General features: G+C 39.0%; 1 protein-coding gene across 2 annotated transcripts in view; it reads right to left on the bottom strand.

The window, feature by feature from the left end:
- DPH6 (diphthamine biosynthesis 6) overlaps positions 1 to 17,959 on the bottom strand; it is a 317,073-nt gene that overhangs the window by 145,698 nt on the left and 153,416 nt on the right. Inside the window, exon 13 of one of the 2 annotated variants that reach the window (XM_060759870.2) lies at positions 5,885 to 6,795. The exons of the other annotated variant lie outside the window; for it this stretch is intronic. Within the exon in view, the coding sequence (XP_060615853.2) occupies positions 6,793 to 6,795 (3 nt within the window). The 3' untranslated portion in view covers positions 5,885 to 6,792. Of the gene's footprint in view, positions 1 to 5,884; positions 6,796 to 17,959 lie in introns of those variants that run through there. 2 annotated transcript variants of the gene reach the window in all.

The following is a 17,959-nucleotide window of genomic DNA, read 5'->3' as shown; positions in this document are numbered from 1 at the left end:
CACAGTTTATGACGGAAGTCCTATATGTCCAAATAACAAAACTTCATAGAGAAAATGTTTCAGAATGACTTTTGAAAGACTGTCATATTTAAGGAACATTCAATATCTCCATCCTTTGTTTAAATATAAGATTGTATTTTTTTAAAAAACAAAAACCAAAATCAATGCCAAGAAAGCATACTGAAGAAATGTGTTTGTTTTAAAAAATGCTTTTATGCTGTATTTTGTAACTTTACATATTTTAACATTTATTTAATTTTTAAAAACTGCTTTGGAAAGCACCTGGGTTCTACTCTGGGGTAAAAAGTGAGATCAAAATGTTATTAAATAAATAAATAAATAAATAAGAATATATATGGAAAGAAAAATGGTTCTTTATCCTCAATCTTAAACACTTTTATTTTTTCATTCTCATTGGCTGTAAATTATGGGTTAACTGGTTATTGCATCAACTAAGCTCGTTTTGAGTTGCGGGAGTCACATACAGATAAACCAGTCAAGAGCAAAATGTAGTTTGGAGGGGGAAGTCACACTGAACTGAAATAGGAACCTTACAGGATATTGCTCATTTTGGTTGCTTTTATTTAGCATTCAATCTTTGTCAAAACTCTGACTTTATTGCTTCATTAGTCTCCATGTGATTTCAGGTGAGTTCAAACAGGAAAAAAGGGACGGGGGAGAATGAACACATTCAAAATGGCTTTTATTGTGTGAAGTTAACTCTGGATTTATTAGAATATTAACACATCCACAGGTTTAGAGGCACTTCTCACATTAACCTCACCAATGTTCACCCTCGTCAAGTGCATACACACAAAAACTGGCAGAGGAACAGTCGTAAGCTAATTTCTGCATATCAGAATCACCACTTTCTATATGAATTTATGGAAGGTCATTTGGACAGACACAATTTGAAGAAATAATGTCTGATTTGTTTTCTGTGTCTTCTAGGTCATGATGAGTCACTTGGCTCAACTGTTTGGTGTGAGTTCAGCACATGGCAAAGCAATGCTGTAGCATAATGAAAGTTAAATCTGAGTATCATGTGCTGTGTGAGATGGCATCAAGGAGAAATTCTATACATAGAATATCCAAGGCAAAAACATCCTGTGGGACTGTGTTCTTTTCTTCCTAACTTGACAGGTTTTGCCATTTCTTTGCCAAGTCATTGGGGACATGCTACTCAGAACAGAACAAAACAAAGGAAATGTTTAAGAAAGTCCAATTCAAAATTAAATTCTAAAGGGCTGGGCAACTGCTGGTAGCAAGAAAGATAAGACATCCACTTCACAAAAAGAGAAAACGAAATGGAGTTACTTCAGTTAAATAGGAGCTATTCAGGTGGTATATATAAGTTGGAAAAATAAAAATGAAATGTCTGTTTCCACAAGGTTTCAGCCAGATTTTTTAAAAAAGAGGGGGCAGAGTGACCAATAGAGCACGCTTAAATGACATGACTCTAATTATATTTTAGTATCCTTCGGTAGTTAGCAAACACTGTCACTGGACTTTTGTTTTTAGAATATTTCATTTTGTGAAGGATTTTCTTTTCTTCTTCTGATCAAATCCTTTCACCCTCGAAATTCTGATAGCAAAAACTTTACTTACCAGGAAACAAGGTATATGTGAATATGATATACAAGACATTGCCTTGACTATATAAACAGATAAACAGCTTGATGTATCTGTCAGAGTGAAGAGTAACTGTGGCTAGAGAAGCAAATCTGTCTATCATACTGATTTTTGAAGTTACACTAGATAGTCCTTGTGGGCCACAATTAGGTCGCTGGTCATCTGTGCAGCCTGCTGTGAAGAACAGACCACCAGTTATCAAAGATATATCTTTGTTTTTTTCATGGATAGATCTCCTTGCTAGGATGCCAATTTGCTCCCACGTATGGATCTATTCACAGAAAGCTATGCAGTCTGCTGTGAAGGACCTTATGTATGTATCTTAATGAGACCAGCTTGACAGGCAAGTATTCCATCTATTCTTCTCCAGAGGAAAGTTGAGTAACAAGATGTTTCTTGGTGTTTGCGGGGAGGGGGGGTCAAACATTCTGTAGGTTTTCTACAAGTACATAAGCTCTATGTAGCAGGCTTTGTATGTGTGATCTTCTGCAGCATTCACATACATTTAAGAATCTGTGAACAATCCCTTTATTTAGGCGTGGAAAGGGCTTACTGTATGTGTGTAGACCTAATCACACCTAGTGGCTGACCCTTCTGTGGTAGCTTAAGTACATGAGACATCTCCAGTTATCTATCATCAATGCAGCAGCAAGTCCCCGACTTTCCACCATTTAGGTTCAGGGTGAGCTTTCTCAATGGGTTCAGGACCAACTTTCTACCCTCAGTGGCGACCCACACAGACTGCCAAAAATAAGATCCAACCAAACCAGATGTCTTCTTCTACTCCTAAATGTACTATTTATTTACTTTATTTTTGCCCTGCCTTTCTCCTGATCTGTGGTTTCAAGATGGAAAAATACTTATTAGATGTGTGGAAGTGGAAGGAACAGTGTAGGGATGTGGGAAGAGGGGAATTAATGGTAGGCAATTCACCATTTTCCCCTAGAAGAAAAGGCAGTAGGAAGAGATCAGAGGAAACTGGACATCTTGAGGGCTATATGCAACCTCTGGGACACAGTTATTGGAGCTTCAGTCCAAAAGTCCACTGCGTATTTAGCACAAAAGGGTCTGTTAGTAGCGGTTGTTAAAAAAAAATGTTAACAGCCCACTTAATTTGTCATGTTGATCACTGAACCATGGAGACCAGGATTTGAATTTCCGCCTTATCATGAGACCCACTGGGTGACCTAGGGCAAGTAATACTCAGCCTTAGGGAAAGGCTATGGCAAACATCTTCTGAACAAATTAAATGAAAAGCCTGTGATAGGTAATCTTAGATCCCAGATAACTTGCATACAACAACAAATAAGATTTGTATGCAATCTTGGAAATTTTGAAAAAACAAACATAAGATATTTTAAGAAATTTCTTTAATTGCCCTAATAATTAATTACTGAAGTCCCTAAATAATTTCCTAAATAATTATCTTAATCTTACATCATCTTTGATATGTTATCTCAGAAATACTGTGCAATGGATTCTGTGACTTTAAACATTATCGTTCATCCTGACATAAATTATTTGTATGCAAAAAGAGTTATCACTCTGCCCTTCTAACATAAGGGGTTACATATTTGTAATGATCTCCATATTGAATAGTCAGTGGCTGTACTGACTGGGGGATTATGGAAAGTGTCATTCAAGAAAATTCAAGGTTTGGGACAGACAAACTCATGTAGCTCCATGGACTTCCTTCATTTCCACTCTGACAGGTGGGAAAGGGCATGCACATTTCTGCTATCCAAAGAGGAACTGGCAGGAACGTGTGTGTGGATCTCTCCTTTGCCAAAAGCTTTTTGAGAATGCAAACACATACAGAGAAGGGAATATGGCGAACATATTCAGGAGAATTCTGGATAAGCTTATAGTCTTAAGAAATCACAGCTTGAAGAGCTGAACTGTGACACATAAAGCTTGCCGGAAGACTTCAGAAGTACATAAAAACTGTCAAATACACAGATGTAGCCTCTTTTTTTTTTTTTTGCAAAAACACAAGAAAATGTAACATTTTTTATACAAAAGTGTATGTCACTATTTTTTTTCTAGCTGGTAAAGAACTAGTACCCAATCTTTATGAAACAAAGGTATCCTGAGTCATTAACACACAACATACAGATAGGCGCTAAATCATGCAATTAAATATTCAAATAATCTCATAATATGATTGACTGATATCTCCTTTGGTCTAAGATAGATGTGATAAAAATGCAAAGAAACAACAGCGTTAGTATGTTTTGCCAACAAAAAAAGAGCATGAAAAAATCACGAACAGGCTTTTCATGAACATTTGATGAAGTGGACTGGGTCTATGAAAACTTATACAAAAATGTTGTCTTCTTGATTGGTCTCAAATGTGTTATTTAAGTTCTTTCTGACTTTTTGTGATTTTTTAAAAGAGTTATACAGTTTCTGTTGCGGCTCTACAGATCAAAATAGTGATCAGAACCTTACAAAAACATAGGGTTTTATGGCATGAAGACTGAATACATGTTTCTATATAGAAATAATTGTTTTGTATGAAGTTCTATTTGGATTTCTTTTCAGCAAAAATAAACAAAGCAAAAAAAAAATCATAGTCATGTGATTCAATAACAAAACAAAACATTACAATGATTAGTGTGTGTGTGCATGTGTATTAATAATAGGTGACATAGGAATCTGTTATTTTTACACAATGCAAGTAAGTTTTTAGTACATCTCAGTTTAGGAACATTGCATTTCTTAATTTAAATTGCTTAAAATCAACAACAATTTCAGTGTGATCAGGCAAGAACTTGTACTCTTTTTGAGCCTCAATTATTAAAAATTCCATAAAACTCTAGAAATGCAACAGGTGTTAGAAGTTGCAGGTTTTTACATTTCAATAGATAAAAGAATGCATTAATACTAAGAAGAAAAAAATAATTATTGCATCTTTTGGTGCTTATAACACACTACTCTGCGTATATATGATTAATAGTGAAATATGCTGAGATTTATTTCTTGAAAAGTTCTCACCTGCTGTAAGTATATAGTCTTAAGAGCCTATTAAAAGAAAATTTATTCTTTAATACTGCCACAGTCAAACACAGAATTTATTTGACACAACTGAAAACTATACTATTTAAAAAGATAAAATTGTAATTAATAGTTTCTAAAATCTACTGATAGGGGTATTTTCCAAGTCGGAAAAAACTGATTTGCCATGGCTCACACATGATTTACTATGACTTGCACAGTATACTATGATCTATACCATTTCTGTGTTGCAGAATCTAATAAATAATAAGTTAACAAAAACTTTACATAGTCATTCTTGATCTAGTTCTAATGGCACTGCATTATTACTTTCTCATGTATCAGGTTTCCAGATACAGGGTGTTGAAAGATTTATTCATCCTGAGTTTGCCCTTAGGTAATTTGGTTTTTAAATAACCTGCCTTCTACAATTATAACTAACCCCCTCCTCAAAAGAAAGAACAGACAATTGTCCTCTTAAAATGAAAATAAATATTGAATTTCATGGTTTAGGAATGTGTGTTTTAAAAGGTACCATTTTCTATTCTTCTTGTTTTCATTTTCATTTTCTTTTTGTATTAGCCCCTCAAATTGCAAATGCTCAACTGTCACAAAAGATCAGTGTTAGTGAACCGCCAACATTAATCTTTTGTTTGAAGTGTATGAAGACAGACAAATAAAGAAAATATCACTAAATATGAACCTGAAGAAGCAGAAGATACCGAAATGATAAATAACAGAACCTATGAGCACTACTTGCAACATTGTGGAGGAGAAGAAATTTCTAAATATCAAAGATAGTGGCATCATTGTCAGGTGGCCCATAAAAAAATGATAGTCAATGGACATTACTGGACCTTTTCATTTTGCTCTACTACTGTAAATAAGCATGCTCCCGTTGCCTGTCTGGATGCTACATGCCCATTTTGAGAAATGCCGCCGCAGATAAGTAACACTGTCATGTCCGTTTTGTCAACTACATGCTGATGATCCTTTTCGATCTGTAGTTTGGGAACATTATCAAGGTCAGGAGCAATTGCTCAGAAAACTCTTGCTATTTATGTTATATTGTAATTTCTATAGAGGTTTTAGAAATAATGGCACACTAACCATTCACATCAAATTTCTCACACACACTCAATCCACAATCCTTATGAAAAGGCACACTTTACAAGCCAGACCTCATTGAAGCTATTTATTTGGTCAAGGATTGTATATTAAGATACTAAGAATATACAAACAAAAACTCTGTATCAACATTGTACTGTAAAGCCTATGCCACAATTCCGATTTATCATCTTGAAGACAAACTTCACTATGTGTTGGGCAAATGCCCACCTCTTTCAACTTCTCTGACCTCCACTTGTGTGTGTGTGTGACAAATTGGTTATGAGGCATTTACAACTGATGCACATATCACAAAATTATTTCTGCCAAGCTTCCTCCATGACCTGCCCGTGGGATATGACATGCTCCGAGACGCATTGCTCTATCAAACCGAATCTTTCCAGGACAATGCAAATTATGACAAATTCCATCATCCTGCATTATGCGCTTCATGCTAATCTTCCTAATTCGAGAGAATCGGGAGGGTTTGCTGTTCTGCTGAAGGGCACGTTGTCTGATTGAATGATGGTGAAAGAATGTTTGCAATCCCCCATGCACCCGCCCCCATCTTCTAATCCCAGCTGTGGCCACCTCTGCCCTACAACCACCATATACAACCTATTCGGCTTTAGAATTTCTTGCCCAGAATTTATTTAGGATCTATGCACTCCTTTTGTTCTGATGCTGTTCCTACACATAGTAAAATATCAGCAAGGATTATTCCGTGGTCTTGGAGTTAAAGGGTATTTTATTTTTAGAACTGTATTCTTAAGCAAATGTTGCCCACTGAGTCCTCCTGCTGACTTCTCCTAGGCTGTCAGCCTGTCACATTGGGAATGCAGCCTCTCTGAGAAGTTAAACCGTCTCCCATAGTGGCTTTTGAAGCAATCATTTCAATGATGGGATTCAGGCAATTTCCAGTCTCAAACACTTTTGACTTTGGGATGTTATGCTCCTGGCTCAAAGCAAACAGTCAACCTGCAAAAGATTCTTTTAAAAGTCTCCAAGAAAGAAAGGCTGTTGGACGATTCCTCACTGTTTCAGAAGGTGGCAGTGTTACTACACAAAAGAAACAGGACAAACATAATATTCAAGTCCCATGCTCAGAAACAAACATATCTGAGAGATCTATTTTTTACATTCTGGCATAATTTACTTATAACATTAAAACACAAATATAAAACCACTTCCAGCAATACTCATGATTGTGCCAATAATATTCTGAAATGATCCTGCACAGAACTGATTAACTGATACCCAGCACCAATTGTTACTGGCTATTTCTCCACCATCACCTCCATCCTCATCCTCATCAGTAGAAGTTGGATCTTTTAATCATATCAAGATGAAAAGAAGCAAGTCTTTGAAAATGAAAAAATTGAAATAATATAGTTATTTGTACAGTGAAATGTAGATTTTTAAAGCCAAAAATAATGCAATAATCAAAAACAAAACAAAATAGCTTTAGTAATTTTAAATATTAACCCACCCACCCACACCCTGTTTTGAATACTACACCACATTGCAAAGCTGAAATTACATTACATTATCCTACTTCTCAAAAAGATGCAAAAGTATTTTCTTTCATAATGAGTTGTTTCTCTAGAATACTAGAAATGTCACTTCTATTTTTTGTGGGAAAGAGGGGATAAAATAATTAGAGAACCTTAATATGTTATGCTCCAAGGGGGAAAAAGTGAACGTTTCTAACCATTTGCCAGTGCAACTGATGTTGAAGGTTACTCTCAGAGCTACAGATATAATTTCTCCTGGGTTGCCACTTCAAACTGAAAGGGGAATGGCTATTTTTGAAGGAAAAAAAAAGAAGCACAAGGCAGATCTCCTTTTCAGTAAAAAGGCTTTTCAGAAAGAATAGACATATACTGGCAGCAGCAGATCAAATCTGGGCAACTTTTTATTTAGCATTTGCGTGCCAGGCTTTAAAAGAATTCTTGCATAATCGGTTTGATATGTCACTGAGTCTCTGTACATGCCTAATAAATACATAGCAGAGATCCACATTAAAGCATTAGTATGAAGAGACAGAAGGATCCTTAGCTTTGTGCTTCAGCCCCAGAGAGGCTCAAACCCTCAGAGGTAAATGACTATGTGAGCACCCTTTCAGAAAAGGCACCGGATACACCCTGTGCATGCTGCGGCTTGTTGACATGAACCAGGGCAGGCAGACACCAATAATACATGAAGTGTGGTTCAGAGGCAATTAGGATCAGTTGTCAAGGCCAGGCCATTAATGAAAGAACATGTCAGAGGAGCTGGAGACTTCAATGGTTGAGGGCAAGAAGGCGATTTAGTGTGACAGATCGAGTCCTTCCAATGTCCTCAGTGGTACATGCTAATACCAGCCTTAACAACCTTTTGTGGCAGTGTATAATGCGACTAACATGGACTTTGATTCAGCAAAATGACTGCTGCCACTGTTAGTCTGTCTCATTCCAACAACAGTAAAAGCATGGCTTCAAATAATTACCCACTTCCTCGTCCCTCCCCTTTTCGTTTTGTCTAATGCAATGGGCTTTTATACATGCCATACAGTTTTTCACCAGAAGGTCAGAATGCTGAATCCTGATGTTTTTCTATCTGTTTATGAAGTGATTTTTCCATTTATAATAAAATATTCAATTCTACGAATCTCAGAGTGAAATAGAATTAAGAAATCAGTATATGTTCGTTACAAAACAGAGGAAACCAAAGGCAGGAAATACCAACCTATGTCTAAATTTAATGATTTCAAGGCAAAATGCTTGGGAAAACATTGTTCACCAAATATTCACCTGGTCATTGGGATTTAAGGCAGGTAAGAAATAACAATTCTTTTTAAACAGAATACTTGTCGACTGTCTTGGCATTTTCCACTTATTTCTGTAACTGAAACTAAATTCAGATCATGAATAGAGAAGCGTATATTTGTGAAAAATTGCTATTAAACAAGCTTTTCATGTACAAATACTATTAAGTAATGCAAATTATAAACTGATACCATAGATTGAGCATATGGAGAAGGCTCTGTAACATAAAACGGAAATGAAATACAATATTTTGGCATTTATTTCTGTTCAAAATCACATGATTTGCCTTCTTGCTCTTTGCAGCTTTACAACTACTATCACTGTCTACAAATGTTTCTTGCTTTTCAATGCCCTAAGATGTCCTACTTATGTTTTCTTTCCTAACCATCCAAAATGTCATCTTCACATAAAATATACTAGAAGGCAGTGGGTGGACAATGAAGTTACTGTAATATAAGCAAAACGGTATATTTAATAGAAATGCATAGGGAAGAGTTGCAGGCTTCATTTAGACATTTATCTAGGTAGTTTGTAGGAAGGGAGAGAAGAATACAGTTTGATTGTTCACTCTCTTATTCATTCCCCTCCTTCCTTTTTTTTCTTTTTTAAATATTTTCTAAACCTTTGGTCATATGATGTGGACCCTCTCCTATCACTTTTGTCACTTAGCAATACCTTGAGTGACCTTTCCGGAGGCAATATTTAGTTATGACTGACAGGAAAGGCTGTTTCTGGTGGGATGGATTTGTACCCTGTTGTCTGTTTTTTTTTTTGTTTTTTTTTTTTTACTTCCGACAATTTTTTCCTTTCTCTAAAATATATATGCATACCAGTTAAGGCTTTCTGATCAACAGCTTATGCACCAAATCAAACTGACCAAAAAACACATTGAAGCTGTGTAGTCCATAAAAATACCCTTAGATAGCCTTCAATTCTACACATTTTAGCTAGTAGAGCTCTAAGTTTGATAAGGGACTTTTTGATGGAACATGAATGCATTGGTTCAATGAATAATATTCACCAAGTGATATCTGTTTCCTCACCTTAGAAACTTCAAGATGAGAATCCCGAAATCTGCATATCTACTTCAACAAATACAGCAAATCTCCTACTGAGGCAGCAAAGTGCTAAATAACCGTTGATCCTTCTTGGAATCTGTAGTATATTTTTGGAAAGGGTAGAACACTTATGTAGAAATATAGAAGACTGTATTTTTGGAAGAGACCTTCTAACTTTTCTTTACAAGTCATATCTGTGCCCTGTCAGGGTTTCCTCTTCCTTTTTTTTTAATGTCTACTTCAGGTAACTATGACAACTTGGTAAAAATATAGATTGCTATTTTCCCCAGTCTTTTTCACCACTCCCCCTTCACAATCAGATTTTTTTCTCAATCCAAGTTGAAATCTAGATCCTCTTTCTCAATTGATTCTATTCTCAACAATATCTTTCTGATTGCTCCCCTACATCTTCTAATGATTTTAATAAATTAATCGAAATGCAACTGAAGAACTGAAGTGGGTTCAACTGTACTCCCTTGCATAAGGTCAAGCCAAAGATTCAGAAGCCATTAATCACCCCAGTGGTCAAGCTGGCTGGAAGAATCTGGAAGATTAGTATAAAAAAAGTAACTTCCAAGCTGTGGGGTGGGATGGAGGGATGAAACACAGGTACACAAATATAAGTGATATACAGCTATACAGCAAATATACAGCTAGGTCATGCAATATTGATATACCTATAAATAGGATTTTCTATTTTGTGAGCTCCTTTGCCATGGAGAGGAATGCAAGTTTGCTGATGATGATGATAAACTCTAAATGTGCACCAAACATAGTTTCCAGAAGAAAGAAAATGTTGGATGTCATTTGAAAAAGAAAAGCAGAAAATGGGAGGGGAAGGGAGGGCCTGACAGCTTATGTTATTCAGGAGTAGGATTTGGCTCAATCTGTAAGAGCACTCCTGGGACATACTGCAAGCTATTGTTCCAGGATTCACTTGCTATTCATATTTGGAAAAATATGAAAACAGTTCTATGGGAAAAGTCTGTTTCAGTTTGTTGTTCTAAGAGGTTTTACTCAGCATTAAGTCTGTACAAAAATGCATTGTGGAAAGTGCCTTAGCATTGTAACCACATATAACCTGCTAATTCGATCCATTCATATACAGATATTGCAAATGCTGAGCAACCTCAGCTTGACATAAATGTTCTCAACAAATGCATGCAATAGTATTAACTGTAATAATGGCATCTGTAGTATTGTTCTCTTTTGTAATTATGCATTTCTAAAATGTATTCTGCCTCAATAAAATCAGAGTTAAAACAGGACTTCCTCATTTATTAATTCATGCTTTAGTCATATGTTGCCATGTGGATATGGCAATAAATGTGATTAAAATGTTAGGATCAAAGACCTTTGAATATATAGATGGCAAATGTAATTCATATAAAGCCTACTATTTTACTATATATATCTTAGACATTGTTACTCCTAATGAGACATCTTTCCTTGTAATTACCATTCCCTACAACAATGAACTTGTTTTAATAATAAATGAATTAAGATGCTCAAGCCTTGTACAGAAATGAGTAACAAAAACCTACTACAAATAACTTTCTGTGTAGTGTATTTCAGAAGCTAAAACACTTAAGCAGAATTGTATTCATTATTATAAAACATATACTCACCAACTGATGGTCAGCTAAAATGCCATTAAACTTTCACACAGGCTACATAGTACAGAAAGATCCCCGTAACTGCAGATAATACAATTACATGAAACCATGGATTCAAACATTTGGATTACATGAATTACCTCATGTCCAGTCCTAGCACAACTTGGACTGGGACACCTAGAGATTCTGATGGAGGTATTCGTTCTAAGAACGTATGTCTTCCAAGGCAACTCTATGATAACTTATGGGGAAAGCATTTTCTTTGTTCTGGTCTGCAGGGTACCCGAATCACCACACATATTTTCTATAGACTAGATGTCTTGAAATCTTTGCTCATTTTTGGCTTGACAAGAAGATTTTGCCTAGAATCATGCAGACTAGGAAGGGATCACAAAGGCCATCCAATCCAATCCCTTGCCATGTAGGAATATACAATTAAATCATTCCAAAAACATGCCCATGCAACCTTTGTTTTAAAAAAACTTCAAAAGTTATTTTGAACATTTTGGTGCAGTTCCTTTCCTTGTAATTTGTATAACACAGCCAGCCCTCCATATCAATGGATACCGCATCCACAGATTACACCATCTCCAACTTTAAAATATTCACCACAATAAATCCTAAAACAAGCCATGATTTTGCTATTTTATATAATGGACAGCATCTTATTATGCCATTGTATATTATGAGACTTGAGCATCCATGGATTTTGATATCCAAAGCAGGTAATGGAACCAAACCCCAGCAGATATCAAGGGCCCACTATAATGTTTTTGCCAAAATCTCTGCTTTCATCTAAAGCACTATTGCTTCTACCATTCTCATTATTAATTGGTTCTTTTTGCAGTTCATTTATGTCTACATTTAAACATACCATTATTTTTCTAATTCCTAAAAAGCGTTCACTTGATCCATCTTCCCCTTCTAATTCTTATTGCTTTTCCCATATAAAATCTGGATATGAGATGGTTATGAACATTTCCTTTCTGATTTCTCTGTACTGGATCCCTTTCAATCTCAATTGTTCCCTTTGCACTACAGAGAAAGGCCACAAATTATGTTCTTGCCAAGCTAAAAGGTATTTTCTGCTCTTTTTCCCCTCTTGATCTTTCTACAACATCTGAAACAATTGAACATGTTCTACTGTTGGATTCCCTTCATGACCTAAGGCTTACTGATTCTTTTCTGAACTAGGTTTAATCTTGTTTCTCAGGCCAATCATTCAATGTGGTGGCTGGAGGCCATACATCATCTTCCTTTCCATTTTCACGGGGTTCCTTTGCTGTTTTCTCTTCATACGCTATCTCTGGGTAATCTTATTCATTGTTATGGCCTTCAGTATCATCTTTATGCGGACGATACTCAGCTATATCTTTCCACTGCAGAACTTTCTTCTGATGTTCAGCATCACATTACAGCATAACTATGTCAGCATGGATGATTAATGGTTCCCTAAAAGTTAATATGGCAATTGCTCAATATGAAATTACTTATTGCTTCTCAAAAACATTCATCCCAATATACATTTACAGTATGTTAGTATTAATAAAGCATATAATATTGGCTTTCTCTTTCTTTCTTTCTTTCTTTCCTCTTTTATGTTTTGCTTTCCCACACTGAGACTATAGTTTCCCACACTGAGACTATACCCCCTCGATGGACTGTCACCTTGTCGTGGTGAGGGGGCTTGCGTGTTCCGATGAACCTGTGGGCACAACAACTGGAGTCGTGCACTCCCAGGAGTGGCCGCGGGGGAGGTCCCAGACCAAGCACAGTCCGAAGACCCAAAGACCTCAACGGCGGAGCAGGCGGAGGATAACATGGCACATGTTACAACGGCTGCGAAGGCGGAAGAAGGCTGCAACAGACTGAGAAGCCATGGTCATTGTGTTAAACTACATCACCAGTGGAACCTCATCTGTGAAGACTGTGTGTTGTTCAGCTGTGCACTGACCTCCACACATAAAAAAAACCCACGCACAGGCGTCTTCCAAAGAAAATAAAAACCAACCAACCAAAGTCCCATGGCGATCAGCGAGTGGCGACGGGGGCAGGACTGTGAAATCTGGAAGCCCCTAGTCACAGACTGGCACATGGGCGGTGGGTACGGACTCAGTCGTTCTACCTCAAGGTCCGAGGCAGTTGAGTAGTTCGGCAGCTGTATTCGCGACTGAGCAGCCCTTTTTAGGACCCACTCTGCTCACCCCACATGGGGAGGGGGCTAGAAAAGGTGCCCTAAACATAGTCTGCCTCACTTATCCCTGACTGGACTGCCGCGTCCAGTGGGGTCACCATCCTGCGGCCAAAAAAGAAAAATGAACTTCGGTACGTGGAACGTACGGACACTGATGGACAACAGTGACAGTGAACGCCCCGAACGCAGAACTGCCATCATTGCAAGGGAGCTGGGACGCTTCAACATCGACATAGCAGCCCTTCAGGAGACCCGGAGAGCAGGAGAGGGACAGCTGAAGGAAGAAAAAGGAGGCTACACCTTCTTCTGGAAGGGACTGCCCAAAGAAAACCAAAGAATGCATGGAGTTGGCTTCGCTATAAGAAATGATCTGATGAAACATCTGTCCGAAGCACCCACTGGCATCAACGAACGACTCTCCACCCTCCGAGTTGATCTTGCCAAAAACCAACGGGCAACCATCATAAGTGCCTATGCACCAACACTAGACGCTGACGAAGACATCAAGGAGAAATTCTACTGTCAGCTGGACACCGTCCTATCGGGGATACCTAAGGAGGACAAAATCATTCTCCTGGGGGACTTCAATGCAAGAGTCGGGCGAGACTTCGACCTGTGGCCAGGCACCATAGGAAAAGACGGGGTTGGAAACAGCAACTCGAATGGCATCCTGCTTCTCACCAAATGTGCGGAGCACAACCTTGTCATCACCAACACGCTCTTCCGCCAGAAAAACAAGTTCAAGACATCATGGAAGCACCCCCGGTCAAAGCACTGGCACCTCTTAGACTATGTAATCACACGTGCCAGAGACCGCCGTGACGTACTCCTCACAAGAGCCATGACAGGTGCTGACGACTGCTGGACCGACCACAGGCTAATCCGATCCACAATGGCTATCAAGATCGCCCCCAAGCGCAGACTCCAAGGAAGAAAGACAAGGCGCAAAATGAACACCCAAGCCCTTCAGGAGCCCTCCAGGCGAGCCCATCTCCAAACAGCACTCAAGGACCATCTACCCACAGTACACCCCGAAAATGTTGAGGAACATTGGAACAAACTGAAGACCTCCATCATCCAAGCCTGCGAAGAAACTATTGGATACCAAGCCAAGAAACATCAAGACTGGTTTGACGAAAATGACATCGAGATCCAACAGCTAATCGACAAGAAAAGGAAAGCCTTCCAAACATGGCAGAGAGACATCAACTGTGCTGCTAAGAAAAAGATCTACGCCAGTGCAAAAGCTGAGGTCCAAAGAAGGACAAGAGAACTCAAGAACATCTGGTGGACAAAGAAGGCTGAAGAAATCCAACACCTGGCAGATACCCATAATGCTCAAGGATTTTTCAAAGCCACAAAGGTCATCTATGGGCCAAGAAACCATGGCATACAGCCTCTACGCTCATCAGACGGAACCAAACTCCTGAAGGACCAAAAGTCAATTGCACTACGTTGGAAAGAACACTACCAAAGCCTCCTAAACCGCAGCTCCAGTGTGGCCGAAGAGGTCCTCTCACAAATCCTGCAACAACAAACCAGGGATGAGCTTGCAGCACTGCCTAGTTTGGAAGAAGTCAGCAATGCCATCAGCCAACAAAAGAACAACAAAGCCAGCGGACCGGATGGGATCCCTGCTGAAATCTTTAAAGAGGGAGGACCTGCGCTGACACACCAACTCCACCAGCTCATAGAAAAAGTGTGGGTGACCGAGAAAATCCCAGCAGACTTCAAGGATGCCACCATCATCACCCTCTTCAAAAAAGGGGAAAGAACAGACTGCGGAAACTATCGAGGTATCTCCCTTTTAACCTCTGCTGGAAAAATCCTCGCAAGAATCCTTGCAAACCGCCTTCTGCCCCTCTCAGAAGACACCCTCCCAGAATCCCAGAACGGCTTCCGCCCCTCCAGAGGAACTGTGGACATGATCTTCACTGCACGACAGCTCCAAGAAAAATGCAGGGAACAAAACCAACCTCTGTACATGGCATTCATCGACCTTGCAAAGGCATTCGACACAGTGAATCGCAGCGCTCTCTGGACCATCCTCCACAAAATCGGGTGCCCAAGCAAATTTGTGAACATCCTGCGGCTCCTCCATGACGACATGATGGCAACAGTCTTGGACAGCAGTGGCTCCCAAAGTGACCCATTTAAGGTAGAATCGGGTGTCAAACAGGGATGTGTTATTGCCCCAACTCTATTCTCCATCTTCATCGCCATGATACTTCACCTTGTTGATGGGAAGCTTCCCACCGGAGTGGAAATCATCTATCGGACAGACGGCAAGCTATTTAACCTCAGCAGACTGAAAGCCAAAACCAAGGTTACAATAACAGCTGTTATAGAACTCCAGTATGCTGATGACAATGTCGTCTGTGCGCATTCAGAAGAAGATCTACAAGCCACTCTCAACACCTTTGCAGAAGCATACACAAAGCTTGGCCTGTCACTGAACATCGAGAAAACCAAAGTGCTGTTCCAGCAGTCACCAGCCGCCCCCTCTCCAATGCCAGAGATACAGCTTAATGGTGTAACATTAGAAAATGTCGACCATTTCCGCTACCTTGGCAGCCACCTCTCCACCAAAGTCAACATCGACGCCGAAATACAACACCGCCTGAGCTCTGCAAGTGCAGCATTTTCCCGAATGAAGCAGAGAGTGTTTGAGGACCGGGACATCCGTAGGGATACTAAGGTGCTTGTCTATAAAGCTACTGTCCTCCCAACCCTGCTATATGCCTGTGAGACATGGACTGTCTACAGACGTCACATGCAGCTCCTGGAACGATTCCATCAGCGCTGCCTCCGGAAAATCCTGCAAATCTCCTGGGAAGACAAGCGGACAAACGTCAGCGTGCTGGAGGAAGCAAAGACCACCAGCATTGAAGCGATGGTCCTCCAACATCAACTCCGCTGGACAGGCCACGTTGTCCGGATGCCTGACCACCGTCTCCCAAAGCAGTTGCTCTACTCCGAACTCAAGAACGGAAAACGGAATGTTGGTGGACAGGAAAAGAGATTTAAAGATGGGCTCAAAGCCAACCTTAAAAACTCTGGCATAGACACTGAGAACTGGGAGGCCCTGGCCCTTGAGCGCTCCAGCTGGAGGTCAGCTGTGACCAGCAGTGCTGCAGATTTCGAGGAGGCACGAGTGGAGGGTGAAAGAGTGAAACGTGCCAGGAGGAAGGCGCGTCAAGCCAACCCCGACCGGGACCGCCTTCCACCTGGAAACCAATGCCCTCACTGCGGAAGAAGATGCAGAGCAAGAATAGGGCTCCACAGCCACATGCGGACCCACAAGGAAACCCATGATGGAAGACCATCTTACTCGTCCAACGAGGGATCGCCTAAGTAAGCAAAGTACTATAGTTAAGTCACTTTGTGCTTTTCCTGCATGACAGGGAGTTGGACTAGATGGTTCATGTGGTCTCATCCAACTCTATTATTCTATGATTCTATGCCACTTTTTCTTTAAAATATTGCCTGTATAAAACTTTTCAGTCTACTTCCTTTGCAAAGACTTTAGCTCATGTCTTGGTTATTTTCTATCTTGCTTACTGTGGTCTTTTTACGGGTCTTCCAGTATCTCATTTTTGTCTTTTGTATTTCTCCACTGCGGTCTCTCGTTCTATATGTGTCAAGTTTTATTATAGTGTAAACCTGAGGGCAGGGAGTGGTCCAATTAACAATTTGCAAAGTGTTGTGGGTTTTTTTTGGATGGAAAATGGGATATAAATACTCTAAGTAAATAAATACGTATATTATTTTGCTAATATTATAATTATCACCCCTTGTTTTGATTACGTCACTCCATTTCTAGTGCCCTTTCATTCACTGCCAATTCTGTTTGGATTAAATAACTTCATTGTTCCGTGAACTCTAGCTATATATGTTTTTCACCTGACCAAAGATTTCTTCTCTGACTTAGTTTTGTTCTTTCAATTCTGCAGCTCCATATTGTGAGAATTATACTAAATATCTGAAGACTGCTTATTTCATTACTGTTTTTAACTAATCTAAAGTTATTTTTCCCTAATCCCTTTGAGATTTCAGTTTAATTTTACTTATACAGTTTTGTATACTAGGATTATATACATTTGGAGATATTGTTCCTGTAATTGTATTATATACGTTTTTAAATCTGCATTAATCCCTTTGTTCCCCTTTATTCATTTTTATTATAGATTGTACATCTTTGGCAAACCTGCTGAAAGACAACCAGTATGTTTGCCTTTTTTATTATTTATATTTCCACAGTGTCATGTACATTAATGGTGCAATAAGAGTAATGAAATAACAACAATAACCATGATGGTGGTGATGATGATGATTGAAAGATAGAAACAGATGCAGACAATAAGGAAAATAGTTTTCCATCAGCATTAACACCATCTGGAAAATGCCGAAATGATTGTTTATTTTTCCTAAAACAATTAATAAGGAGGTAGATTGTTTAAGATGTCCTTAATAAATCAATTAGAGAGGAATTTATGGAGAATCTATGAGAGAAAGCAGGTTTTCTAAATAATTAGCTGAAAGATAAAT

This window comes from Anolis sagrei, chromosome 1, assembly GCF_037176765.1.
Source record: "Anolis sagrei isolate rAnoSag1 chromosome 1, rAnoSag1.mat, whole genome shotgun sequence".
NCBI classification, from domain to species: domain Eukaryota; kingdom Metazoa; phylum Chordata; class Lepidosauria; order Squamata; family Dactyloidae; genus Anolis; species Anolis sagrei.
The sequence above is the reverse complement of the archived record's forward strand: the minus strand, read 5'-3'. Positions and strand labels throughout refer to the sequence as shown.